Raw genomic sequence first — 27796 nt, forward strand, 5'->3', positions numbered from 1 at the left:
TGGAAGAGGAGGAGAACTGAGGGAGAAAAGAAGTGTTTTCCTTGCGCTGTGCTTGCCTAGATCAAGACTTCATATTTTTTGCCCATCTTTGGAGATGCTGTAGCCTGGGTGAGGTGATTAGAACCAAACTCATCCAGCTTCATCAGGAGGAACATCCTGCAGCATGAGAAACCCACTGTGAGCTAAGTCACTCTGAATTGTCTGATTGTTCTGTTCTTGCTCTGAGCCCCTGTGCTCTCACAGCTGCCTGGTGGTCCCTGGCTCTGGTCACAGCTTGGCACTGATGGTGAAAAGTGCTTCCTCCTTGGCTGTAAGCTTGTGTTGAGCACAGGACACAGATAGAAACTTCAGGAGGTGGTGTGGAGGGCAGCTGACCATCCAAAGGCTGGCTGGGCAGCCCCTGAGGTATTTGCCATCAAATTGAAGGCTTCTTAAGAGCAGGAGTGATGGATAAACTTCAGCTCATGTAAATCATTTGAAGTTCAAGTTTCAGCCTAAAAGGTTTTATTTAACACAGGATGGAAACACTGAAATGTAGGAGTAACACAGTACACACAACAGGCAGAAATAGGGAATTAACTACCTAACACTGAAGGAAACATGGAAAATGGACCCTTTTCCTGAAACCAAGTGAAATACTTTGTGGTTCTGTTGAAGGCATCCATATGTTTCAATATCTGGGACTGCTGTTGAGCGATTCCCATCCCAGCAGCAGGGACCACTGTTCCATCAGATACTGGTTTTACAAAGCTGCTGGTCTCTGAACACTTGATTTAGCATCAGGTACCACACTCATAGCCAGCACCAGCAATCAGCTTTCTGCTCCTGTTGTGTTTGTGCTCCTGTGCCGAGTTGGTTTGGCACTTACACTGAGCTTCAGAATAAATTTGGTTTGCCTCAAAACATTTAAACTGACTCATCTGTGTGGCAAGTGGTCCATTGTTAAAGGAGATTAAAAATTACTGCCTTTGCAAATCCATTAGAAATAGAAGATATTTCTCTTTTTTTAGGATAAGCACATTGTGTTTGCCTAATCCTACCAAATCACCCAACCAGCCTTTTAATGATGGTTTAGTAAAAGAGGGCTTGCTCCTTGAGCCTATTCCCATTAATACCTTATTTAAAAATTCCCAAAGCAGCACTTGCTTCTTAGACTAACTCACTTCAGTGTAGTGGGGTTAAGTGGAATTATCTGAACATCCCTTCTTAACTATCCATCTCTTCTTACCTATGGATCACATGAGCCAAATAAGAGAAGGAAAACCAAGGAGAAAATCCTGTTGCTCCCCAGGACAGCCAAGATAATAATTATTTGTTCTTAAAAATATGATTTAGTCACAGTTAAGAGCTGGACTGAAGTTACCCAGAAAGACCTGAGCCCTCACAGGTATTTCACGATCAGTCTTGCAATTTAATACTTTACAATAACTCATTCATGTGTTATTACTGTTATTTCCAGACGGGTTTGGGGTTTGATTTCCTTTTCAGTCTCTTGAGAAGATGTTTAGGATAACAATAAGCTACTGAAGGTGGTCCTGTAGCTAAACTAGTTCTGTTTCTACCTTCCCAAATGGTGCTTCTGCATTCAGAGAAGTGGTACCTTCCCAAGACATAGAAAAGGACAAGGGGAGAGGTCTTGGAAACCTAAGTTTTCAGAGAACATCAGCAACTTCAACAAACCAGAAAGGCTGAAGGTTGGTGGTGCTGAGGCAGAAATTTGTGATGGCACAGGCTGTTCTGTATGAATCAGGTTTGTGCATCTGAAATAACTATTTTCTGAAATACTATTTCAAGTACTATTACATATCCATAACTCTGCTGGATGGGGATTTTGTGGGAGATAGAAGATTAAGAAGAAGGTGCTGGAAGCATCAAGACTCTCAGTTTTTTGGAAGAAGCAATGCACCCCACTGAGCAGAAGGATCCACGGTGTCTCAGTGTGCCTAAAGATCTGCTGCATCGTGCTGCTCATCCTGTCGGATGCACAGCACGGACTTGGGGAGGATCCCACACTCATGAAGGGACTTTGTAAGGTCAGAGAAGCTCCTCCGGGGCACCTCCATGGTTTCAACGCTGCAGTGTTGGTAACTGGCCAACAGTTTCTGTCCTGCCACGGCAAGGACCGTCTGGAGGCTGTCAGAGGGCTTGAAGTGGTGCTCAAACCTCCGCCCAGAGGGAGACCGGACAGCGAGCAGCACGTGTGTCTCTTCCAGGCTGGCAGGGAACACCCAAGGGCTCTCCTGCCTCGCCTGCCTTCCCCACTGCTCAGGGGCACAGTGCATGTGTGAGCTCTCTTCAGTAGGAATGCCACTTCCTGAAAGTGTGCTGGCAAATTCCTGTCCTCCAGAAAAAGTCTTGATGGTTTTCAGAGCATCCTCCTGCCCCTCGCTCACTTCCAGCCGGTTGGTCCGTTCAGCCAACGCTTCCACGGCGCTGCTCCCTGCACCCTTCCGGATGATGGAGGGGAGCACCCGGTACTTGTTCAGGGAGGAGGAGCTCTTCAAAGGCACGTGCTGCAGGAGCTTTGGGATTTTCTCAGGAGACACCTGGGCAGGTGGGAACGCCGCTTTCATGAGCGGCGCTCTCCAGCTCTTCACTAATTCCCGAGGAGAGGCTGCTGGCGGGGAAGATGGCGCATGGCACGGACAGGCTTCCGTGCCCTGACGGTGGCTCAAGCTTGGCCTCTGTCCCTTGGCAGATTTGGGCCTGGAGACGTGCATGGTGATGGTGCTGGCACACAGCAGAGTGGCTGTGCCCAGAGGGAAACAGAGCTGAGCTGGTGCTGAGTCCTGGAAAGCGGCTGTGGCCATGGCACCTGTGGGCCGGGAGCAGAGGGAGAAGTTACAGGAACTGGCCAGAAGACTGCAACTCCCTGAGGCTCCCACGCCTCAGGTAATGACAGAATACGTCAGGTAATGACAGAATAAATGTGAGGGATCACTGCATGGGCATCCCCGGCTATCACATGGGTGTCACTGCAACCCTGCGGTGCAGTAAGGGCTGAGGCCCAGAGGGTGGGAGGTGTGTTATTTGTAGTGACTGGCTTTGGCAGGAATTGTGTAAAGTTGACTCAGAGCTTTGGGGAGTTGTGCCCTTCACCACTGAATCTAAGTTTTTGATGGAAAGAACAATTATTTTCTTCTGAAGCTGGAAACTCAGGGCAAATGGGAGATGAGTGAAGCTCAGAGCACAGCTCTGGCCTTTTCACAGTTCCTGCAGATTCAGTTTCCCATTGTGGATTTTGGGATAAGACTGACTTCACTTCATATTTTAAAGGTATTTCAAGACCATTGAGATTGAAAAACCCCGATTCAATACACAGAAACCTGTTCTGACTCTCCAGTGACCAAAAGCTGCTTAACAGAGAATGATTAACTGAGGGAATGGCTGAAGCTCTGTCAGGGAGGTTTAGGCTGGATATCAGGAAAAGGTTCTATCCCCAGAGGGTGCTGGGCACTGCCCAGGCTCCCCAGGGAATGGGCACAGCCCCGAGGCTGCCAGAGCTCCAGGAGCATTTGGACAATGCTCTCAGGGATGCCCAGGGTGGGGTTGTTGGGGTGTCTGTGCAGGGCCAGGAGTGGGACTGGATGATCCTCGTGGGTCCCCTCCAGCTCAGGATATTCCAAGATTCTGTGATACAACCTCCACTGAGGAGGAAACCACATTCTGCTGCGTGTTTCCCAAAGGAAGCTGCGCTTGGAGCTCTCAGCTATGCCAGGACAGCCCAGCCACTGGGTCACAACCTCACAACAACGTTTTGGAGAAGTGCCACAGGGAACCTCCTCTTCTGTTCCTGTGGGGTTTGTGACAGCATTTACTAAGGGGTAAAAAGTTCACCTTGGATTGCTTGGCATTCTCCAGAAAGGACACAGTCACATTCAGCTGCTGTTTCTCACCCCAGCAGCATTTGCTCAATGCAAACCTCATGGAGTTCAGCAAAGCCAAGGGCAAAACCTCACACCTGGCGTGGGGCCATCCCAGGCACACCTGGGTGGAGGAGGGATGAAGAGCAGCTCTGGGAGAAGAACAACCTGCAGGGCTGCCCCAGCCCTGGGGCCCAGCACAGGAAGGACCTGGAGCTGCTGGAGAGAGTCCAGAGGAGGCACCAGGCTGATCAGAGGGAGGGAACAGTTCTGCTGTGAGGAAAGGCTGGGAGAACTGGGATTGTTCAGCCTGGAGAAGAGAAGGCTCCAGGGTGACCTAACTGTGGTCTTCCAGTGCCTGAAGGAGCCAACAGCAAAGATGGAGACTGTGGGCACAGACCTGGAGTGCCAGGACAAGGGGAAATGGCTTCCCACTGCCAGAGGGCAGGGTTACATGGGATCTTGGGATGAAATTCTTCCCTGTGAGGGTGGTGAGGCCCTGACACAGGTACCCAGAGCAGCTGTGGCTGCCCCTGGATCCCTGGCAGTGTCCAAGGCCAGGCTGGACTGGGCTGGGAGCAGCCTGGGACAGTGGAAGGTGTCCCTGCCCATGGCAGGGGTGGAACAAGATGGTCTTTGAGTTCCCTTCCAACCCAAACTCTTCTGGGATTCTATTCTAAACCAATCAGAGAGAACAGCCCCTGTGGCACTTTGCCAGGGATATGTTTGTTATTTAACATTTCGTTTCTCCTCCAGCTCAGCACGGCCAAGGCAGAGTCCCAGCACGCCCTGCCCAGCCCAGCTGACAGACCGGTCCCTCCTGAGCCTCCAGCGGAAGGCGACAGGGACACTCGCCCGCGTGACTCATCCCGGCTTCCCAAGAGCCTGTGGGAGGGACAGGGGCTGTATCTACCCGTTTGCCGCTAACAAATAAACTCCAAGGCAACAGCGCGCTGAGGCAGAACTCCCAAGCGCATGGGAGCACTTAGAAATATCCCCAGTGGCGCTGCCACTTCCAGGAATGAGCCCCCAACCAACCAACCTGGCAGAAGCCCTGGTGGGGCCCTCCGCGAGTGTCTGTACTGCCCCAGCACGGCACAAGTTAGAGGGGAGAGGCTGAAAACCCGGGGTCTGGTGAGGGGTGGGAGGGGAACCACAGCCAGGGAGGGCTGGGCCCTCAGGTGCCCCCAGAACGGTGCCCCCAGGGCCTAGGAGGCTGGCACTTCACAGCCCTGACCCACAGCACGGGATCCCAGCTGGGTCAGGCTGGAAGGGACGATGGCAGCTCATCCTGTGCCACCTCCCTGCTCCAGCAGGGCCAGCCCGGAGCACAGGGCACAGGATTGTGTGAGGATGGGTCTGGAATATCTCTGGTGAGGGACCATTGTCCTCTCCGGGCAACGTATTCCAGGTGTTTAAAGAAGTCCTTCCTCACGTTCAGGTGGAACTTCCTGGGCATCGGTCCCTGCCCACTGCCCCTTGTCCTGGTGAGGGCTGGCACAGCCCCAGGCAGAGCCCCAGGCAGAGCTGGCACAGCCCGCGGCAGAAGCGCTGCCCCGCCCGCAGAGCCCGGCGCTCTAGCGTGGCTGCACAGCCCGGAAGCAGACCCCGGTCCCTTCCCCGGTCCCTTCCCCGGTCCCGGCCCCGGTCCCGGCCCCGGTCGCGGTCCCGCAGCGGCCCCGCCGTCCCTCACCTGCCCCGCGCCCGCCGCACGACGCCGTTGCCGTGGCGACCGCGGCACTTCCGGGTGCGCCCAGCCCCGCCCCCGGGCCCGCCCTCAGCCCCGCCCCCCGCCGCGCGCCGGCCCCAGCGCCGCCCGTGGGAATGGGAACGGGAATGGGAACGGGAATGGGAATGGGAACGGGAATGGGAATGGGAATGGGAACGGGAATGAGAATGGGAATGGGAACGGGAATGGGAATGGGAACGGGAATGGGAATGGGAATGGGAACGGGAATGAGAATGGGAATGGGAACGGGAATGGGAACGGGAATGGGAACGGGAATGGGAATGGGAATGGGAATGGGAATGGGAATGGGAACGGGAATGAGAATGGGAATGGGAACGGGAATGGGAACGGGAATGGGAACGGGAATGGGAACGGGAATGGGAATGGGAACGGGAATGGGAATGGGAACGGGAATGGGAATGGGAATGGGAACGGGAATGAGAATGGGAATGGGAACGGGAATGGGAACGGGAATGGGAATGGGAATGGGAACGGGAATGGGAACGGGAATGGGAACGGGAATGGGAACGGGAATGGGAATGGGGATGGGAACGGGAATGGGAACGGGAATGGGAACGGGAATGGGAATGGGGATGGGAACGGGAATGGGGAATGGGAATGGGGATGGGAACGGGAATGGGAATGGGGATGGGAACGGGAATGGGGAATGGGAATGGGGAATGGGAATGGGGAATGGGGAATGGGGAATGGGAACGGGAATGGGAATGGGGATGGGAACGGGAATGGGGAATGGTGAATGGGAATGGGAGTGGGAATGGGGATGGGAACGGGAATGGGAACGGGAATGGGGAATGGGAATGGGGAATGGGGAATGGGGAATGGGAACGGGAACAGGAATGGGAATGGGGATGGGAACGGGAATGGGAATGGGAATGGGGAATGGGAATGGGAATGGGAATGGGAATGGGGATGGGAACGGGAATGGGAACGGGAATGGGGAATGGGAACGGGAACGGGAACGGGAACAAGAATGGGGAATGGGAACGGGAATGGGGAATGCGAATGGAAATGGGAATGGGGAATGGGAATGGGAATGGGGAATGGGAATGGGAACGGGAACGGGAATGGGAATGGGAATGGGAATGGGAATGGAATGGGAACGGGAACGGGAATGGGAACGGGAATGGGAACGGGGATGGGAATGGGAATGGGAATGGGGATGGGAACGGGAATGGGGATGGGAATGGGAACGGGAATGGGAATGGGAATGGGAATGGAATGGGAATGGGAACGGGAATGGGAATGGGAATGGGAATGGGAACGGGAATGGGAACGGGGATGGGAATGGGAATGGGAATGGGGATGGGAACGGGAATGGGAATGGGAATGGGAAGGGGAATGGGAACGGGAATGGGAACGGGAATGGGAATGGGGATGGGAACGGGAATGGGGATGGGAACGGGAATGGGGAATGGGAATGGGGAATGGGAATGGGGAATGGGGAATGGGGAATGGGAATGGGGAATGGGGAATGGGGAATGGGAATGGGAATGAGGAATGGGAATGGGAACGGGAACGAGAATGAGGAATGGGAATGGGGAATGGGAATGGGAACGGGAATGGGGAATGGGAACGGGAATGGGAATGGGGATGGGAACGGGAATGGGGAATGGGGAATGGGAATGGGAGTGGGAATGGGGATGGGAACGGGAATGGGAACAGGAATGGGGAATGGGAATTGGGAATGGGAATGGGGAATGGGAATGGGAACGGGAATGGGGAATGGGAACGGGAATGGGAATGGGGATGGGGATGGGAATGGGAATGGGAATGGGGAATGGGAATGGGAATGGGAATGAGGATGGGAACGGGAATGGGAACAGGAATGGGGAATGGGAATGGGGAATGGGAATGGGGAATGGGAATGGGAATGGGAATGGGGAATGGGAACGGGAATGGGGAATGGGGTTGGGAACGGGAACGGGAACGAGAATGGGGAATGGGAATGGGAATGGGAACGGGAATGGGGAATGTGAACGGGAACGGGAATGGGAATGGGGATGGGGATGGGAATGGGAATGGGGAATGGGAATGGGAATGGGAATGGGAATGGGAATGAGGATGGGAACGGGAATGGGAACGGGAATGGGGAATGGGAATGGGGAATGGGAATGGGAATGGGAATGGGGAATGGGAACGGGAATGGGGAATGGGAATGGGGATGGGAACGGGAACGGGAATGGGGAATGGGAATGGGGAATGGGGAATGGGAATGGGAATGGGAATGGGGAATGGGAACGGGAACGAGAATGAGGAATGGGAATGGGAATGGGAACGGGAACGAGAATGGGGAATGGGAATGGGGAATGGGAATGGGAACGTGAATGGGGAATGGGAACGGGAATGGGAATGGGAATGGGGATGGGAACGGGATTGGGGAATGGGGAATGGGAATGGGAGTGGGAATGGGGATGGGAACGGGAATGGGAACAGGAATGGGGAATGGGAATTGGGAATGGGAATGGGGAATGGGAATGGGAACGGGAACGGGAATGGGAATGGGGATGGGGATGGGAATGGGAATGGGAATGGGGAATGGGAATGGGAATGGGAATGAGGATGGGAACGGGAATGGGAACGGGAATGGGGAATGGGAATGGGGAATGGGAATGGGGAATGGGAATGGGGAATGGGAACGGCAATGGGGAATGGGAATGGGAACGGGAACGGGAACGAGAATGGGGAATGGGAATGGGAATGGGAACGGGAATGGGGAATGTGAACGGGAACGGGAATGGGAATGGGGATGGGGATGGGAATGGGAATGGGAATGGGGAATGGGAATGGGAATGGGAATGGGAATGGGAATGAGGATGGGAACGGGAATGGGAACGGGAATGGGGAATGGGAATGGGGAATGGGAATGGGGAATGGGAATGGGAATGGGAATGGGAATGGGGAATGGGAACGGGAATGGGGAATGGGAATGGGAACGGGAACGGGAACAAGAATGGGGAATGGGAATGGGGAATGGGAATGGGAACGGGAACGGGAATGGGAATGGGGATGGGAATGAGGATGGGAACGGGAATGGGGAATGGGAACGGGAATGGGAATGGGAATGGGAATGGGAACGGGAATGGGGAATGGGGAATGGGAATGGGAATGGGAACGGGAACGGGAATGGGAATGGGGAATGGGAATGGGAATGGGGAATGGGAATGGGAACGGGAACGAGAATGAGGAATGGGAATGGGAATGGGAACGGGAACGAGAATGGGGAATGGGAATGGGGAATGGGAATGGGAACGGGAATGGGGAATGGGAACGGGAATGGGGAACGGGAATGGGGATGGGAACGGGAATGGGGAATGGGAATGGGAGTGGGAATGGGGATGGGAACGGGAATTGGGAATGGGAGTGGGAATGGGGATGGGAACGGGAATGGGAACAGGAATGGGGAATGGGAATTGGGAATGGGAATGGGGAATGGGAATGGGAACGGGAACGGGAACGAGAATGGGGAATGGGAATGGGAATGGGAACGGGAATGGGGAATGGGGAATGTGAACGGGAACAGGAATGGGAATGGGGATGGGAATGGGAATGGGAATGGGAATGGGAATGGGAATGAGGATGGGAACGGGAATGGGAACGGGAATGGGAATGGGAATGGGGAATGGGAACGGGAATGGGGAATGGGAATGGGAACGGGAACGGGAATGGGAATGGGGATGGGAATGGGAATGGAAACGGGAATGGGGAATGGGAATGGGAATGGGGAATGGGAATGGGAATGGGAATGGGAACGGAAGCATGGATGAGAACAGAGAGAGGAATAGGAATGGGGAACTGGGAATGGGAACAGGGAAGGGAATAGGGACAGGAATGGCAATGGGAACATCAATGGGAACCAGGATGGATGGGAAAGGGAACAGGGATAGGAATGCAAAAGGGAACAGTGATGAGAATGGGGATGGATGGGAATGGAGAAGGGAACAGGCAGGAGTGGGGCAGCTGGGATGTCCCGGGATGGATCCAAGGATCGGGGGGGGACAGTTGGGATGTCCTGGGATAGATCCAGGGATGGACCCAGGGATGTGGCAGCTGGAATGTTCCAGGGTGGACCCAGGGCTGGGAATAGCTGGGATGTCCTGGTGTGGATACAGGGATGGGGACAACCAGGCTGTCCCGGGGCAGATGGAACCAGGGCTGGGAACGGCCGTGATGTGCCAGTGGGTCCTGGGGGATGTCCCCAGGCTCAGGGACAGCCGTGACCCACTGTGGGCTCTGCACAGGGCTGTGACACGGCCTCAGGCCCGGCACGGCTCAGGAGCAGCCCCGTGACTTTGGGAAGGTTCTGGAGGCTTTGTCCTGCCGGACACACTGGACACAAAGGAGTGGGGGGAGCAGGGGGTGGCTCAGGAGCCTCTCACAAACTCCAGCCAGAGGTGACCCTGGTACTGGGGTGTCCCAGCCCTCCAGCAGGAATTCCCATTCCTCCAACTCACCCTAAGCAAAACCACAACGGTGTCACCCTGCTGAAATACCCAAATCTTTGGAGTTTAGCCCTAACAGTTTAAAACCAAGGCATTAGAGCCCCTCCTGAGCAAAGGCAGCAGGATGGGAGCACAAGACTGGCTTTAGCCTCCCTGTGATCCAGTGACCACTGAATCAAACCACACAAATAAACCCCAAACTCATGAATTCTGAGGAAAACACCTTTTTAAAATGACACTTTACATACAAGATCACAAGGGGACCTAAAACAACTCTTTCGGGGAAGTTTCTTTGTGCTGGGAAAGCTGCAGCTGGGAGGGAGGGGTAGTCCTCCTGATTCCCCCCAGCTACAAATGATCCCTGAGTCAGTTTTCCTTCTGGGAACACCCCATATAACACCAACCTTTTCCATCTCTCCCACGAATCCCTTTCTAAACCCACTCCTACTTAAGCAGTTGCTGCTCCCACTAACAGATGCCCATCGAAGGCAGCAAGAAACAAGCAATAAACTTCCACCATAAACTTGGGGTCTCCACCCTGCAGGGTGGGAGGATCAAGGCAAACCTGTGCACTAAAAAGAAATAAAATAAGTAGGGAAATGGTTTCCTATCAGCTCACCCCAGCCCAGGATGTTTAGCAATGTTGCAGATCAAAGCACACGGGGTATTTACACTTCAGTAAGGCCCTGAGCAAACAGATGGGTGGGTGATACCCGGCTCTCCTTGCTCCATAGAAAGGCTGAAAAGTTCCACATTTCCAATGGGATAATAACTTCCACGGGTGGTTTTTAAGCCCTCGAGTTTGTGGGTTAGTTAAAGACAGGGTTTAGCTTCATGTGGGCACTCCCCTGAGTGGAAACTCCACAAGAGAGAGAGGGCTTAAAATGAGGGGATTTGGTTAAAACCATGTGCGGATCCCAAATCCACATGATCCCAGCTCTCTGCTCTCCATTTATTTCTCTGGACAATGCTTTCCACACAGATTTATCCAAACTCTACAGAAAAAACCCAGATTTCCCAATTTCCCCCCCAAATTCGTGGGCTTGCAATGCCAAAGCAGGAACAGCACAGACAACAACTAGCACAGTGGGGAAAACCTTCTGCAATGGAAGTATTTTGTGGAGAAGGTGGGAAAGGGATTGATTAACTTAATATTAGGGATGCCCTGGTTTTAAAAGTCAGGTGGGGAAAGCAGGGGTTGGGGGTGTCACTGGTATTTTGGAGTGATTTCTTGTGCAGATGGCGAGTGGGGAGGCAGGTGAGGTGTCACTCCCCATCCTTAACAGGCTTGGATGGGGTTTTATTCCACTTGCAGCAGGAAATAAAAGGTTAGAGGGAAGGAAAACCCTGGGACAGACAGCTCTGGCACCCTGGAGGGCAGCTGAGAGGTGACATCCCTTCCAGTGTCAACTTTGGTGGATCTCAGGAATTTCAACAAAGGTTTCTCTTCTTGCCTCCAGACCACTCTGGAGGTAATTTCTTTACAATTCCCAACCCCAAATTCCCTTCCCCAGGAGCGAGGTTAATCCCTGAGGGTGGGGCCCTGCATATTGCCCGATACCTGCATTTGTGTCTGTGTTTGCTCTTGGCCCCACAGTTTCAAGGGAAAACAGCAGCTTTTGTTCCTTATCTTCTCTGGTTTTCTGTCTCCCTCGTGGCTCTGCATTCTGTTTGGGTTATGGTAATTAAATAAACTGTATTCCCAAAGCATTCCAAGTTGGGTTTTCATGGCTTTTCCAGCCTTTGCTGCTGGTGGTTTTATTTCACAGACCCCTTGCCTCAAAAACCTGAGGGTAGGACAGGAAAACTGCAGACCCAGGAACTGCAATCCTGGTGTTTGCTGCTCTCCTGTGCAATTTGGCACTGCTGGGTTTGGATGCAGCCATGGATTTGGGGGGGGGCAGTTGCAAGGAAGGATTCAAGGGAAACCATCTTTGAGGGTTCAGGGGGTGAGTTGGCAAAACTGAGGAAATACTGAGCCCAAAGTGCTGCCTCTACACCTGGAACAAGGATTCAATGGCCTCTGAGGTGCCATCCTCCTACAACAATTCCTACTGCCTCTACTTCAAGCTCAAATGCCAAGGCAGCAAGCTCCAGTGCTGAGGAGGGCCAATCTGCACACAGAGTTCCAGATTTTGGCTGCTTTCACCCAGCAAGAAAAGCTTGGGTTGGGGGCTCAGTAAAGGCAGAGCCCCCAAGGCTCCCTGTGAGGTGCAGCTCGGGGTGAGAAGGGCACACACCCCATGGATGGAGACCCACCAGTTCCTGGAAAGACACGCCAGCTTCCTCTTTTTTGTCCCTTCCTCCTCTCTTGATTTCGTTTCCCAGCAAAGATAACAGATACAATAAAAGGGATGCAAACTGGTTCTCCACTTTTGTCTCACTTCTCCAGCCACCAAATCCCGTGGATTTTAAAACCATGGCCGTGGGCAAGGCCTTGACTGGCCTCATGCAGGAATGGAGATGGCCTCATGCCCAGTGATGAGCAAGATGATGGAGGAAGAATTGGTGCTCACTGATGTGGGAAAACTCCTGTTTTTTGGGGAAGAGAAGGATGGGAATCAGCTCCCCGTTCCAGGCAAGCCTACCTTAGGACAACTGACACCATCAGCACAGATAGAGGAGGGGGTGGGCCTCGCAGGGATATAAACCCACCCCGCTGAGCTGGCAGCATTGGAACTGCAGGTCCAGGCAGGGTAAGAGGAGGGGATTTCACTGCCCTGGTGCTCATCAGGCAGCTCAGGGCGTGGGGGGAAGGCTGCAGGTCCTGAGCTGCTCCAGCAGCCCCAGGCAGGACAAGCCACTGCATCCCTGCCAAGCCCCACATCCCAAAACTGGGATACAGAACAGTCAGGGTTCACTCAGCCTTACAGAGCTGTGTACCCACAGTGACAGGAATGTCACCTGAGGCACTGCCCGGGTGCACCCAGCTCCTGTGGGCACTGGAGAAGCTTCTGTCCTGCCCTGGATCATCACCCATCCTCGTTGTTTCCTCTCCAGGGCAGCCCCAGGATGAGGAATCTCCTCCTTGCCGTGCTCCTGGCTTGTGGTAAGTGCCCTGCTGTCCCCGGCCAGGCCAGAATCCACCTGCAAACCCTGAGTCTTTGTGCACAGTTCAGGTCTTTGTTTAAATCTGGCAGCTTCTCTCTAGTGTTTTGTGTGGAACTGCTGCAGTCCTGGAGGGCTGGTGAAGGGGAGGCTTTAGGATGCTGATTTCCATATTTATTTTGGGAAGCCCTGGAGCCCATTGTCACCTTTCCTGCCTGTGCCAAGCCCGTGGCTGATCCTGGTGGTGGAGAATTGCAGTTTTCAGCACAGCAGAGCCAGTCCAGAGGGCAAAATATCTTGTGCCAGGCCAAATCCAGAGGCTGTAAAAGCCAGACTGAAAAAGCCATCCTCCCTGAGAGAATGGCCCTGGCACAGATTGCCCAGAGAAGCTGTGGCTGTCCCAGTCCTAGAAGTGTCCAAGGCCGGGCTGGACAGGGCTTGGGGCAACCTGGCATAGTGGAAGGTGTCCCTGCCCAAGGCAGGAGGTGGAACAAGACAGGCTTTGAGGTTCTTTCCAGCCCAAACCTTTCCACGATTCCATAACTCTGGAGGAGGGGATAAAGCTTCTCGTGGTTCAAATCCCAAAAGTGCACGTTTCGCGCGATGCCAGGCCAGTGTAACGCCCCTGCCTGGTGCAAGGTGCAGGGAATGCCCGCGGGCTGCCAGCCCTGCTCCGGCACCAGCCCCTCCTGTGCCCCGCAGGGCTGCTCCCGGCCGGCACCAGCGTCCTGCAGCTGGAGCGGATGATCCGGGCGGCCACGGGCAGGAGCGCCCTGCTGTCCTACAGCTGGTACGGCTGCTTCTGCGGCATCGGGGGCTCCGGGACCCCCGTGGATGCCACCGACCGGTGAGTACCCAGAGCGGCCTCACGGCCCCCAGCCCCCTAAAGGGCCCTCGCTGGCTGCCTCCCAGCGCTGGGGCGGAGGGTGTTTGCACCGTTCCCCAGCCCGGTCCCGCTGTTGCCTCGCCCCCTCTTCTTCCTGGACCTGTGAGGCTGGAGCTTCCCCTGCCCTCCAGATGTGCCGAGGGAGGGTTTGGGGGTCGCGCTTTGACCTGGTGTCCCCGCAGATGCTGCCAAGCCCACGACTGCTGCTACAGGAGGCTGAGGGAGGGCGGGTGCAGCCCCCTGATCACCCCGTACAGCTTCACCTCCAGCGACGGGCACATCACCTGCAGTGAGTACTGACCGGGCAGTGGGCAGCAGCACCGCCCCCCAGCCCCAGCCCCAGCCCCGAGCAGGGCACGCATGGCAGCATCCCCTGGCTGAATCCAGCCCCGTTCCTGCCCGGCTGCGAGAATTAAACGGGTATTGGGGGTGTGGGCAGGTTGGGGAGGGCAAGTACAGGTTGGGGAGGGCAAGTACTCTTTCCCCTTCCCCCCGGTGGCTCCGGCCCGGAAAGGCACAGCAGGGCTCCGGCTTTCCCCCCGCAGGTAACGAGCAGAGCTGGTGCGAGAGAGAGACCTGCCTGTGTGACACCGCGGTGGCCTCGTGCTTCGCGAGCACCCTGCACTCCTACAACAATTCCTACCGCTTCTACTTCAAGCTCAAATGCCAAGGCAGCAAGCTCCAGTGCTGAGGAGGGCCAATCTGCACACAGAGTTCCAGATTTTGGCTGCTTTCACCCAGCAAGAAAAGCTTGGGTTGGGGGCTCAGTAAAGGCAGAGCCCCCAAGGCTCCCTGTGAGGTGCAGCTCGGGGTGAGAAGGGCACACACCCCATGGATGGAGACCCACCAGTTCCTGGAAAGACACGCCAGCTTCCTCTTTTTTGTCTCTTCCTCCTCTCTTGATTTCGTTTCCCAGCAAAGACAACAGATACAATAAAAGGGATGCAAACTGGTTCTCCATGGTATTTTTCTGTAAGGGCTGCTGAGATTGAGGCACAGGCATGGTGGCTGCTCAGTTTGGAAAGCACTTATGCATCCCTCAGCCACACCATTGGCCTGACACCCTAAAATTTCCATGGTCCCGACAGAGCTGTAATTCCCACGTCTATCCCAATGTGGAGCTAGAAGTTTGGGGAACAGGGTGCCCAGAGCAGCTGTGGCTGCCCCTGGATCCCTGGCAGTGCCCAAGGCCAGGCTGGACAGGGCTTGGAGCACCCTGGGACAGTGGAAGGTGGCCCTGGCCCTGGCACGGGGGGCACTGGATGAGTTTTAAGGTTCCTTCCAGCCCACACCAATCTGGGATTCTGGGATTCTATGAATTTCTAATTCCTAGCTCCGAAGGCACATCCAAACAGCTTTGTGAGGAACACTAACAGAACAGTCCCAGGAATACACTAAGAGGCTTCACATCACAGGGATTTTTAAGTTGCATATCCTTTTTCTGTTCCTCTTGTGCAGAGTCAGGGCAACCTGAAGCACAGTTCAGCACAGGGAGAAGCTCACAGGAGTATCCCCAGTATCTTCTGGGATGTTTGGCTTCTGGCACATGAGGATTTTTACTAGGAATGACACAACTGTTCTTTTATATCTATTTCCTGCTATAAACAATTCCATACAAAGCATTTCATAGAAACACATTTTGTTATGCAAACACACTAAAATCGGGAAAACAGCGTGAGTACATAAACTGATTGCAAATGATTAATGAGGCAGTAATTAGCCAGAGGAGCATTAATGGGCAGATAAGCACAAGGCATATGCCAGCCAGGGAGCATCACTCGTGACACCAGAGACAAAGCGGAGCCAGAATCAGGGCTTGGCTGAAAACTTTGTCAGTGGAGGACAACAAAAAACTATTTTTCCAGCACAAAAGACAAAAGACACAGACAAGTCACCCTCCTTCCTTAATGTCCTTCCCAAACCTGTCTGGGATTCCATGACTCTTGGAAATAAGGGTTAAAAATAATCATCCACAGAGGAAGGAAGATTTCAAAGCCTTGACCTCTTACATTAGGCAAGTGCTAATTCAGGAGGGAATTGATGACTGAGTGGTTTCTGCAGGAGGGTGTAATGGGAGGGTGGAAAAACCACAAAGAGAGAAATAAAGAGAAGTTGAACTTTCTCACCTCAGAATATTAATTTTGCTTCTCTGTTTTCTCATGGTGAGTGAAGGTGTAATCATCTCATGTCTGCCCAGCCTCGTGACTCTGGGAACTGCATGTTTAGAGATGCTTTCAGTATTGCCTATAGACTTTGCCCAAAGAAGTGATAACTCTCCTCGAACCACCTTACACCTCCTAAACTCACCCTAAACTTGCTGTGTCCATGCCCAGCCTGAACCAGAGCTGTTCTTTTCCCCCCTGAGGTGGCTCCTTGGTGCTGGGAAGGGCAGAGGAGGAGGCATCTCTGACTGAGGCAGAGCCTGTTTGCTTCCTCCTCAGGCTGGAAGTGACACTGCTTTTCCACCTCATCCCACCCAGCACCCACCCCGTGCGTGGGGTACAGAGCAGGGGCTCAGGGGATTTCTGGCATTCCTCGGAAGGGGAAGGATGGCACCTTCTCCTTTGCAGGGAAGCCCAGTCAGCGAGATTTGGGTCAAAGGAGTCCCAGGCAGATGGGAGCAAGCTTTATAAAGCAAGTGTTGCTGGCTGCAGGGCACTGCAAGCCAGCAGGGCTTTCCCAAGGTAAGTGGGGATGGAGGATTGCTTTCCTTCTTTCCCTCCTTTCACCAGAAGCTGTGCTGCAAGTGGGGAGCAGGTGCCACGCTGGGAAGCAGGATTGAAGGAGATGCTGCCTGTGATGCCAGCACAGAAGGAGAGCAGAGGGTGCAGCCCTCGAAGGCTGAACATCGCTCCAATTTTTCTCCCTTTCTCCTGATTATGCTTTTTCCCACCTCTCCCCCATCTGATTCCCATCACTTCCCACCCCTCATGCTTTGTAGGGGCATCTTTACTCCCGTTGTTGCTCCCAGTCCCTGGAGAGAGGGAGAACTTCTGCTCCTGGATGATGAGGAAAGAAAGGAGGTGGTTGCTATAACAGAATGGTTTGGTTTCCTCTCCCAGAGCCATCAGAAGGATGAACTCTCTCGTCGGCCTCTCCGTGCTGTTTGTGTGGGGTAAGCGTCCTCTCTCAGTCCCAAGGCTCTCTGTGCAGTTACATCCATCGAAATTAGGACCAGGCTGGTGATTTCTCCACCTCTCCCCATCACCAGCTCTCCCAGGCATGCAAGAACTCTCCTCTGCCAAGCTGGAAACACATTTCCTCTCCATTGCATTATAATTTCTAAGACCCTGGTGCCAGTTTGGGGGCTGGAGGGATGGAGCTGCTGTTGAGGGGGCAGGGAATCACCATGATCTCCCTAATTTCCCCCCCTCCAGGCTTGTCCCCAGCCCACGGGAGCCTCTTAGAGCTGCACCAGATGATCTCAGAAGTGACAGGGAAAAATGCTCTTCTGTATTACGGCTTCTACGGCTGCTACTGCGGTCTGGGGGGCAAGGGGCAGCCCAAGGATGCCACAGACAGGTGAGAATCCACTTAAAAACCCCCTGCCCTACCCCCACAGTCTCGAGTATTTTTAAATTTGTGGGGTGAGGGGGAGACAACTCCATCCCCTAAAGCTTCGATCTCCTGTGCAGATGCTGCCAGCTGCATGATACTTGCTATGAAAACCTCCTGAAGCACCACTGCAATGCCAAGACACGCCTCTACTGCTACAACTGGCACTATGGCAGGCTCTCCTGCAGTGAGTAGGGCCCTGGAAAAGGGGGTGTTATCCCCTCCAAAGCCGGGGCTGACCCTGGGCTTCCCTCGTCCCGCAGGTCAGGGCTCCCGGTGCGCCTTCTTGTCCTGTGAGTGCGACCGCAGCCTGGCGCTGTGCCTGAGGAGAAACGCCAGGAGCTACAAGAAACTCTACCAGTTCTACCCCAACAAGCTGTGCCGATGATGGGAGCTGCGATGAGGAACCGGAGCATGCGCGGGTCGGCGCCGGGATCGCCCTTCATCCCTGCTGACCACACCAGAGCCGCTGTAAACTAAATCAACGCGGAAATAAACAATGTTCCTGCTCAACGTCCCCGGTCCTCTGAGAGCTGCTGCTGGGCAGGGAGAGAAATCCCCGTAAATAGTCAACGTCTTCCCAAAACTTTCCAAGAACTCGGTCTCGGCCCCTGCGTCACTCGAGGCTGCAGATCGCGGGGAGAGGGGGGCTGGCCGGGGGATGGGGGCGTAGCACTCTGTGGGTTTGGGACAGACGAGTCATTTTGGAGCTTCCAGTTGGAGCTCGCGGGCTGGACACGGAGGGCAGGCTCTCCCCGGGAGGACAGACTGACAGCGAGCAAGATCCCTGGTGAGCAACTCCCCTCCTCACTCCGCCGCTGTGGAAAGAAAAATACGGGGGGATGTTGGGAGGATGCAGCGGGAGCGGCCCGTGCCTGCAGGAAAAGTGTAATCTCTTCCAAATGGAAACGCAGTGGGAGGCTGCACTGCGCAGCAGGGGAGAGGTGCCCTGGGTGCCAAAAGCGGTGGGACGGGAGGTGAGAAATGCTGGAGGGGTGGGACAGGCGGTGGGGGATGCTCAGGTGGTGGGGCAGCTTCTCGGCCAAGAGGCAGCAATGCCCATGCGAGGGGACACAGCTGCTTTCCTCCCTCCAGATTTTGGGGGTTGATCCGATTTCAGAGGAAGCTTCTCACAGCAGCTCCTATCAAACTGGCCACGCTGCCTGGCTGAGCCTGTGCCCGGTTTCTCCTCCCAGGCCCAGGTCAGAGGAAGATGAAGGTCCTGCTGGTGCTGACGATGCTGTTTGTCTGCAGTAAGTGCATCCCCGACCCACAGACGGGAGCCAGGCTCATCCCCAAACTCCTGTGCACTCCTCAGGGAGACTCCCAGCAAAGCCTCCTTCCCTCCCCAGTTCCCCAGGCCTCGTTTCTGCATGTAACTTACAAAAAAAAAAATCACATTTTACGGTCACTCTAGGTGTGTTCACAGCGCACGGGAAGCACCCACGCACGTTCACACCGGGACTCGAGGGAAGCACCGTAGGAAACCTGACTGCCCATGGATGCTACAGGGGATGGGGCACCTCGAGGGCTTCAGTGGATCGGTACAGGCAACGCTGCCCCAGAGGGCTAACGCTGGTCCCAGAGGGCTAACGCTGGTCCCGGGGTAACCCCGGGGCTCTGCACCACCCCAGCAGCGCCCCCTGAAGCTTTGCAAAATGCAGACTGGGTGCTTGGCAGCAGCAGGAAGTAATCAGGTTTTCGGGAAGCAAGGAAAGCGATGCAGTGTTCACCCCTAATTCCACCCCGGAGTCGGTAGGATGGTGCCAGCGACAACTGCCCGACCCGTGGGATGGCACCAGAGGAGGGGGACGCTCCTGAAGCGAGGACGCGGGGCAGGGCTTGCGGGGGCAGGACAGAGAAGCTTCTGGGTGATCCAGAGCAGGGGAAAGCAGAGCTGGCGGCTCTCCCGCTCTCTCAGAGCCTGTGTCAGCCGGGGCAGCAGCAGCCGCTGCCACATTCCCGACGAGCCCAGGCTCTCCTCCTCCCGCAGGTGCTGCCTGCTCCGAGCCTGCTGCTATGCCAAGCTGGCAGCGCGGCGGTGCCGCGTGGGACCCGTCCAGCCCCTCTCTGCGCCGCGGGCAGGGATCCCCACCTGCAGTGAGTGCTCGCCCCGGGGCTCGGGATGCCCCTTTCTACACCATCCCCGCTTTCGTGGCGCCCTTTCCCGGGCTGCTCGGGGAAGGTCTCAGGTGCGCTGTCGGTCCCCGCAGGCTCGGGGACGCGGTGCCAGCGAGGCGCCTGCAGGTGCGAGCGGGCGGCGCGGCTGTGCCGGGCTCAGCTCGGCCGGGCTCAGCTCCGCCGCCGCGCCAGGTGCCAGGGACGAGCCGGGCGCTGCTGAAGCAAAAACTCCCTTTGCGAAACCATCTCCGGGCTGATCGGTGAAGGGACGGCGCCGGCAGCGCTTCCCAGCCCGAGTCTCCTCCTCGGGGCCTTTTGGCTTCGAGGCGAGGACAAGAACCCTCCGGTCAAGTCGCGTCACGGCATGCGAGGAGGGGGAGCAGCGCTGACCTGATGTCCAGCATAGCAAAGCAAGGGAGGAGTGGACACCTGCCCCTTGTCCCGATGAGGGGCGAGATGGGAAGTGTTCCCCTCGGCAGCCTGTCCGCTCCCTCCGCCTCCTGCTTCACAGCAAATTCCCTCCTGTTGCTCCAAAATAAAACCAGAGAGCCCAAAGCACCGGTTGCCAGCGTGCAGTGACTCAGCTGAGCCCAGCGACCACCCCTCACCTCTCAGACAGGTTTCCTGTTGAAGTACTCAGCAAAAATGACACTTGAGAGGTGACACAGCTCACCCTGAACTGCCCCAACTTAGCTCTAAACCTTCAGGCTCTGAAAATATCCAGTTTTTCTGAGAGATGGAGAAGTGAGGCTGGTGCAGGGGCTGGGGGCAGGCATGATGGTGTGGGAGGGCCAGGCTTGGACTTCCATGATCCTTGTGGGTCCCTTCCAGCTCGGTATATTCTGTGATCCCCTAAATCTCTGCTGTGACAGCACAGCCTGGAGCTTGCCTCACACCCAGTGCTGAGCAAAACAGAGTTCTCACCAGAAAAGAATGTTTTGGCCCAGTTCTGCAACAACCCTGAGCACATTCCTTAGGAAAAGGCAGCTCAGGCAGCAGCTGCTTCCCCCACTTCAGCATCCCCAGGTTTTGTGCCTTGGGGTGTTGACCCTGGCAGGTCTCCGGGCTCCAAAGCGCCTTATGGGGGGCTCAGCAATGAAATAAAGCCACAGAAAAAGCAACAAAACACTGTTTCCTCGGGGGCTGATGCCCAGCTGGAATTCCCCATAGCTGAAATCAATGGCACCAGGAAATAGCCCTGAAATCAGTGATGCTTCTGCCAGCTGTCACCCAGGAACCAGGGAATCACCCGTGTGGAACCCTGGGGGAGATGAGGAAGGAGCCCTTCACCCAGCAGCTGATAATTGCAGGGCATAAATCAAGGATCAAATCCTCACCGAGACGATGGATATCCCAGACGGATTGCAGGCTGGGATAAACTGAATCACGCTCTCCCTTTGTAAATTCTGGGTGAATTTTAACCATCCATGAATTTTCCTGCTTGGACATCCGGCTGTACAAATCCATTCATACAAGTCCTCCAAATGCTGATGTTTTGGCTCAGATGCTGCACCCCCTCGGAGCATTGCAATAAACTGGACTGCAACAGTTGTGGTTTTCATACTATGAAACAAAATCCACAGCTTCCCAGGAGACATCTGGCTTGGGGGATGTCCCATTTGGAGAAGGGATCCTGCAAACCTGCCACAGGTAGAGGGGCTGGGGTGGAGAGGCTTTCAGTGGAGCTCAGCCAGTTCGATGGACAAGAATATCCCTTATTCCCCTGTGATAAAACTGACTGTGGACTTGGAAAATCCTGAATTATGGCAAATCCTGGTTCAGCCAATTAAATCAACACCATCCCAGGGGACTACTTAAATTAGCCCAGAGAGCTGATGAGGCAAAGTGCCCATGCCGGGGGGGGGGGGGGGGGGGGAAGAGATTTTGCTGAGCTGAGTTCCCCTCTCTCAGCATCTCTCAGATTCCCACACCAGTTGCATCCTTGTTCCCTGCCTCAGTTTCCCTACCAGCCCTGGGGGGATTTCCTCCCCTGCCTCAGTGCCTGCCCATGCTGGGGTTCCCCAAAAAGCAGCACAGAGCAGCTGCAATCTCTGCCAGAAGATATCTGCTAACTGATTGCTCAGTGCCACCAATTTAATCGGATTCTCCCCGAGCAAACGACACAAGCAGCCTCTTTTCCCCCCACCTTCCATCATACATTACTTGCATTTTTTCTTCCCTGCCACTTGCCTTATTTTGCTTCTAAATAAAGGTGAAGCACACAGCTCGTGCCATGAGGTATTTGAGAGCAAAGCACAGTGCCCAGCACACATGGGGGAGAGGGATGGAGCACCCCCACATGCAGGAGACATCTGGGCACTGAGAAAGCCCCACTATCAAGAAAACCACCAAACATGGCCTCTGCTCAGCTCTGTCTCCAGCCACAGCCATTCTGGAGACCATGGGATCTTCCTCCACTCCCAAAGCTGCATCTCACCCACTCTGGTAAGTTGGAAGGGCAGGATAAGTTGCACTGGATGCATTTTCTCCCTGCCCAGGTAAGTCATGATGGAAACAGTAAGACACAGAGTGGTGTTTTCTAGCCAAGGCATCAAAAAAACTGTCACCCAGGAAGAAAGTGGATCATGGAATCACAAACTCCTCAGACCATCTCATTCCAACCCCTGCCATGGGCAAGGACACATTATGCTAAATGGTTCCTGTTCTCCCTCAAGTTCAGGGAAGCATTGGGAATGCTGAGACACCCAGAGCCATGCACAGACTCAACCTCAGGCTGTTCCACATTCAAAACCTCCTGCCAAGACCTCCATCGTATAAGGCATCCCATAGCCTCCAGCAGTGCCAGGACACCTGCACAGCAGCGGGACCAGTATGGTGAGGATTGTCAATATTTGCCCACTTTGGGCTCTCCAGAGGAGGGGCCCTGCTGAGGGTGCACAGCCATAAAAGGGTGACCAGCAGCACCTTGGGCTCACCAAACCCTGGAGCTGCCACTGCCAGAATGAAACTCCTCTCGCTGCTCCTCTTCTGTGAGTACCCCCCAGCAGCTCCCACCCCGGGAAAGCTCCCAGACCCTGCCCACAGCCAGGTGGGGATGGTGAAATGCCCATTTTTGCTGCGGGATGGGAGGTTGCTTTTCCTGGTGCTCTTAACCCTCCTTCTCCAGTGCTAGGACTGGCCCTTGTCAGCTGCAACTTGGCCCAGTTTGCAGTGATGATTAAGCAGAAGACCGGGAAATCGCCGCTGGCTTACAACGGATACGGCTGCTACTGCGGCTGGGGGGGGTCCAAACAGCCCCTGGATGCCACCGACAGGTACGCTGGGACAGGGAGAAGGCAGAGCCCCCAGCCCTCCTTACCTCCCTGGGTACAGCAAGTGGAATCTTGCTGCTGCTCCTCAGGGTGGAAATAGCAATGAGAAAATTGTTGCTGGTCCTTAAAGCCTCTGTAGAAGGGGTTCAGCAGCAGCGGCCAGCAGCAAAGATGCACGTGGTTGATGTTTTACTGTACTGTCCCAACTGTCCCCTACCCTGACCTGCTCTCATGCCCCCAGGTGCTGCCACGCCCATGACTGCTGCTACAAGAAATTGGTCGCCTCCGGCTGCAGCCCCAAAACGGCCACGTACAAATACGTCTTCCGAGGAAACCAAATAACCTGCGGTGAGAGCGGGGCGGGGGCAGAGCTCTAAGCAGGGAGGCACAGCCACCCACACTCGGGGGGCTTGACTTCCAACATCCCCTTCCATCCTGGCCTGGAAATCACACACAGTGAAGTGGGTGGAAATAGAGGGAATAAGTGCCAGGAATAAGGCAAATAAGTATTTGCTGGATTATGGTGAAGTTTAGAGCTTGGAGACTTCCCTGAGGAGGGGCCTTGTCCTTCCCAAGAGGCCAAACACCAAGGGTTTGAGATGACCTTCCCATCCTGGATGGGGACGTGGCACGGCTGCCCTGACTCCCCCAGAGCAGACTCATTGTTGCACAGAGCAAAGCAAAGCACATGATGCCAGTGATCCAGGCAAATACCCCAGACACATCAGAGAGAAAGTGAAGTGAATGCTCCCTCCAGGGCCAGGTAGCTCCACACCCCAGACATGAGACCACCTGAGACACCCCAAACTCAAGAGAGGGGCTGTGCACGCTGCAGGGACGCTCAAAAAACACCCCCTGACCCTCACACCCTTCACCTGCCTCCATCCCCCCCAATTTTCTTCCAGGAAACGGGAACTCATGCCAAAAACGGACCTGTGCGTGCGACAAGAAGGCAGTGGAGTGCTTCCAGAGGGCAGCCAGCTCCTACCGCAAATCCTACAACAACTACCCCAAATCCAAGTGCAAGGGCCGAACACCCTCCTGCTGAACACTCCTGCCAGGCTGGGGCTCCAAACCTGCCAGGAACCATCAGAGCTGGGGGGTTCTGCCTTCCCTGTGGCCAGGCAGGACACGGCACAGCCCTGTGGCACTGAAAAAGCATCCAGCACCTTTCCCCAGAGCCTTAGCACTATTTTCCCATAGTTAAATAACTCATAAAAATGAGGTAAACCCTGCAAATAAAGATATGCTTCCAAATTGTGGCCAGTGTTGTGTTTTGGGAATCAGTGGTGGAAGGGGTAGGTAACAGCATGGTGGTTGAGGGCTGATTTTCTGAAGAAAATGTTCCTTCCTGCATAATTTTTTTCTTAAAAAATGACCAGAAGTGACATTTTAGCAGCCAACCAGTAAATCTTAAGAGCTCCAGAGGAAAAAAAAAAGCCCACAGAAACAGCAAGTGGCTGTTGCACCCCAACCCAAAGCAGGCTCCAAGCCCAGCTTCTCTCCAGGAGCTCAGCCTCAATCCCCAGTCCAGCCCCATGCCACTTCTAATGACTGTTTAAGCAGTTAATACTCACTGAAGGCACGGGGGAGCCCAGTGGTGGGGTCTCAGAGGCTTAGGTGGCTCTTCCTTGCAGACAGAGGTCTCCTCAAGCTGCAGCTCCATGCAGCCACCTTGTCCCACACCACAGCTGCACATGATCCCAAATTAGCCCTAATTACCTCTAACAAGCCAGGGCTGGCTGTACCTTGGGCCTTGATGAAGGCACCTCCAGCTGTAATGCTGCCTCTGGAGATGCGATCTGCCTCAAATAAAGGAGTTTTAAGGGTAATTTATTTGATTTCCGCCTCTGTGTTGAGGTGGAAATCAAATAAATGTCTTGCCTGATTCTGTTAAGTGTTTCATTACAAGCAACACCCTTACCTCAAGTTCCTATAGTAAATGTGGTATCTTTATAATTCCAAACCACTCATTTCTTCTCATTTTCTACAGGCAATAAGGATTCTAGAAGCTGAGACAGAGCCAATGCTGCCTTCTAAGACTGATGCTTGCACCCAGGAAGCTCCAAGGAACAACCCCACAGCTCAAAACCAGCACAAGCCATCTTCCTTTTGTCCCACACTGGATTATGGATCATTCTTCACGCCCAGTTTCACTCCCTTTCTGCATCTCCCAAAGCTCTGCAGACCATGGGTGACATGGGAAAGCTGTGAGATAAACCAGAAGGCAGCTCCTAAGTAGGGACAGGAGACATGGGCAGAAAACCCTTCCCATACACAGACATGCTTATGGAGGTCAGCCAGAACCTGCCTAAATGCTTAAAATTTCCAGTTCAACTGAATTCCTGACCTGCAGGGGCAGGATTTGGGAAAATAAGTGCAGGGAAGATGATGGTGGGAGATAGGATGCAGGGAAAGTGGCTTTCTACATCCTCCTGCTGCGTATTTGCCCTTGAGAGGCTCACAGTGACCCTGCCAAAACACCCTCATGTTTGTCCTCCAGCTGCTAACAACAGTCATCTCCTCAAAGCCCAGGGGAATATCCAGTGCTTATTGTCCGTCCTTGGCCCGTGGATTACAGAGCACTCAGCTCCACCAAGGAGTAAACACACACTATGTATGAATCATGGTGTTGTTCTGCTCTGCTTTCTCGCCTCCCTTCCTCCTCCCAGGAAAATCCACCACCTGTTTACAAAGCAAATTCACTGCGTAAACTGAGTTCTGTGAAGGATGGTGCACAAAGATTCCCTAGGAAAAAAAAAATATACATTGGGAAGGTGGAAATTTCAACAGGAAAAACGTGAAACGGGCAAAAATCTGTTTTAAAATCTTTGGATATGGAATGGCTGTGCAGGCACAAGGCTACCCCAGCAAGATAAGGGGAATTTCACTGGTTTGTCAAGATTTATGAGCCCAGCACATTGAGAGTTTATTTTAATCACATTACACTTGGAAATGAAAGCATTTTCAGCCCCAGATCTTGTTCACATTATCAGAGGCCACGAGCTGTGGGCCAGTCTCTCCCGCTGCTGTTGGTGCTGCTGTTGCAGAGCCCCCTTTCACCCTGCACATGATGGGGTGAGGTGTGAATTCCCTCCTCAACCTCCAGACCAACTCCCTTCACAGCTCTCAGGCTCCAGGCAACAATGAATGAATGCCTTATCAGCTCTGGCTCCAGAGGACAAAAACCCAATTCATTAAGATCAAATCTCTTATTCACAGTGCACAACTGCAATTCCTTATCTCTTCAAACCTGCAGAACACACCTGCCTTTCAGACCAAAACACAGGACAGTGCAGGACACAGGTGACACAGTCACACTGCCTTTCCAAACCTCCTGCCACAACTCATCACCCCCTGAAAGAACTTGCACTTTCTCCCCACTAAGCTGTGACTCACCTCTCTTTCCACTACTGTAAAAATGACTGTCTCAGAGAAAAAGGAATTCCTACACCATCCGTTCTTACAGGAGAGCTCCTTTCTTTTTATTCTTCAAGTAACAGCAGCAGACCACATCAAGTACTACCCCAGTTCTTGGCAGTTCAGTACAAAAAAAAAAAAAAAATTAATATTTCCATGCCGATTTATAAACTTTTAAGCACAAATTTTTCAAATGCAATGCTCCTTACTTTTAAAAAATCCCTTTCACCTCTGTCCTGGCTGATGAGGTGTCTCCTGTGTGTAAGTGCACATGTGCTTTCTTCAAGCTTAGTGCTTGTTACAAGCCCAAAAACCTGAGTGGAGCTGAAACACTGTGAGCTATAAATCAAAGGCTGAGTCCCACAGTCCTTTCACCTCAATCCAAATTCTCAGTCCTACAGTGGAAAACATCACAGGAGTCAAGCTGTACATTCTGCTTGGTGACCTCACTAAAACGGAATTTAAGATAAAAAAAAAAACTACCCTGGAAAAAAGCTTGATTTATGAAGAGAAATAGGCAGGTTTCCCAGTGATCACTGCTGCATGGGAGATTCTCCTCAGGACTCTTGGTCCTTTGGCTATGCTGATTTATTTTGGAGACTAATACCTATCCAGCTCCTGACTTGGTCTAAAGCCCTGGAGTAGCCCAAAAACTCTGGAACAGGGCAAAGCGGACAAGATTCCAGGTGTCCAAGTAACAACACTCATCAGAAACTTCAAGCCTGTGCCTGTCACATTTTACCAGATTGGAAGAATCAGCTCTGCATTCTCATAAGTCCACTGGGATTATTGTTTTGGGGGGGTTCTTTTCCCCCTACAGGTCTCATCTTAAAAGAGCAAACCCAAACCTCAGCAAGCATGGATGCAGCAATCCCCATCTCCCTCCAAGTATTCATCACTTTTGAACCAGCTCAGTGCAATGCCAGCAGTACTAGTGAGACTAAAACTTGTCACTGCATTCCTGCATGGCAAACAAAGGAGGAATGTCATGTTTAAGACAGTGCTGGCTGACACACGATGCTTTGGAAAGGATTGTGGGACTCTGTTCCCTTACTTTATTTGAATTTAAATAGGAAAAGATCCACCAGAGATTCCTGAGTTGAGATTTGTTAAGCTTTCCCTGACAGCAAGGTAAAATAAAGCTCCTCCAGGAATAACCAAATAAAAAAAAACCAAAAAAAAACAAACCCAAAACCAGGCACATCAAGAGATGTCAAAACAAATCTGACACTGTTGTGTGAAGAAAAGGTCCTCACCTTCATCTGATTCCAAGATTATAGACCCAAGTCTCTACTTCCTGTTAAGTTTAAACAACTCTTCTCACAGGTTGATGCAGAATCAATGAGCAATTGTCTTCCCCACAAGCAAAGGAAGAGGACGTTCTCTTGTGTTTGGAAATCCCGGCAGAGATGGATTTTAAGATAAACACGGGTGCCTGAAAA

The 27796-nt window shown here is 53.6% G+C and overlaps 4 protein-coding genes across 7 annotated transcripts; 3 read left to right on the top strand and 1 right to left on the bottom strand.

Moving 5' to 3' along the window:
- Positions 1-1278: 1278 nt before the first annotated feature.
- UBXN10 (UBX domain protein 10) lies at positions 1279-27702 on the bottom strand. 3 transcript variants are annotated; one of them, XM_053997481.1, is made up of 2 exons: positions 27611-27702; positions 1279-2815 (listed from the first exon to the last, which is right to left on the bottom strand). In XM_053997481.1, the coding sequence occupies exon 2, from the start codon at positions 2808-2810 to the stop codon at positions 1944-1946; it is 867 nt and encodes a 288-aa protein (XP_053853456.1). In that variant the 5' UTR covers positions 2811-2815; positions 27611-27702; the 3' UTR covers positions 1279-1943. The 3 variants fall into 3 exon arrangements, with proteins under 3 accessions (XP_053853456.1, XP_053853455.1, XP_053853457.1); XM_053997480.1 differs by lacking the exon at positions 27611-27702 and adding an exon at positions 5557-5590; XM_053997482.1 differs by lacking the exon at positions 27611-27702 and adding an exon at positions 4906-5474.
- On the top strand, positions 13065-14764 carry LOC128818282 (phospholipase A2, membrane associated-like). The gene is made up of 4 exons (XM_053997486.1): positions 13065-13101; positions 13803-13947; positions 14169-14275; positions 14532-14764. The coding sequence occupies exons 1-4, from the start codon at positions 13065-13067 to the stop codon at positions 14675-14677; spliced, it is 435 nt and encodes a 144-aa protein (XP_053853461.1). The 3' UTR covers positions 14678-14764.
- LOC128818279 (basic phospholipase A2 sphenotoxin subunit B-like) lies at positions 17101-21210 on the top strand. 2 transcript variants are annotated; one of them, XM_053997485.1, is made up of 7 exons: positions 17101-17508; positions 17622-17728; positions 17805-18331; positions 18738-18794; positions 18959-19085; positions 19535-19641; positions 19755-21210. In XM_053997485.1, the coding sequence occupies exons 1-3, from the start codon at positions 17303-17305 to the stop codon at positions 17927-17929; spliced, it is 438 nt and encodes a 145-aa protein (XP_053853460.1). In that variant the 5' UTR covers positions 17101-17302; the 3' UTR covers positions 17930-18331; positions 18738-18794; positions 18959-19085; positions 19535-19641; positions 19755-21210. The 2 variants fall into 2 exon arrangements, with proteins under 2 accessions (XP_053853460.1, XP_053853459.1); XM_053997484.1 differs by lacking the exons at positions 17101-17508; positions 17622-17728 and having other exon boundaries at positions 17931-18331; positions 18637-18794.
- Positions 22545-24107, top strand: LOC128818278 (basic phospholipase A2 caudoxin-like). Its single transcript, XM_053997483.1, has 4 exons — positions 22545-22652; positions 22790-22937; positions 23176-23282; positions 23840-24107. Exons 1-4 carry the CDS (start codon positions 22625-22627, stop codon positions 23980-23982), a joined length of 426 nt encoding a protein of 141 aa, XP_053853458.1. The 5' UTR covers positions 22545-22624; the 3' UTR covers positions 23983-24107.
- Positions 27703-27796: the final 94 nt, after the last annotated feature.

The sequence above is a fragment of the Vidua macroura genome, chromosome 23 (assembly GCF_024509145.1).
Source record: "Vidua macroura isolate BioBank_ID:100142 chromosome 23, ASM2450914v1, whole genome shotgun sequence".
Classification (NCBI taxonomy): domain Eukaryota; kingdom Metazoa; phylum Chordata; class Aves; order Passeriformes; family Viduidae; genus Vidua; species Vidua macroura.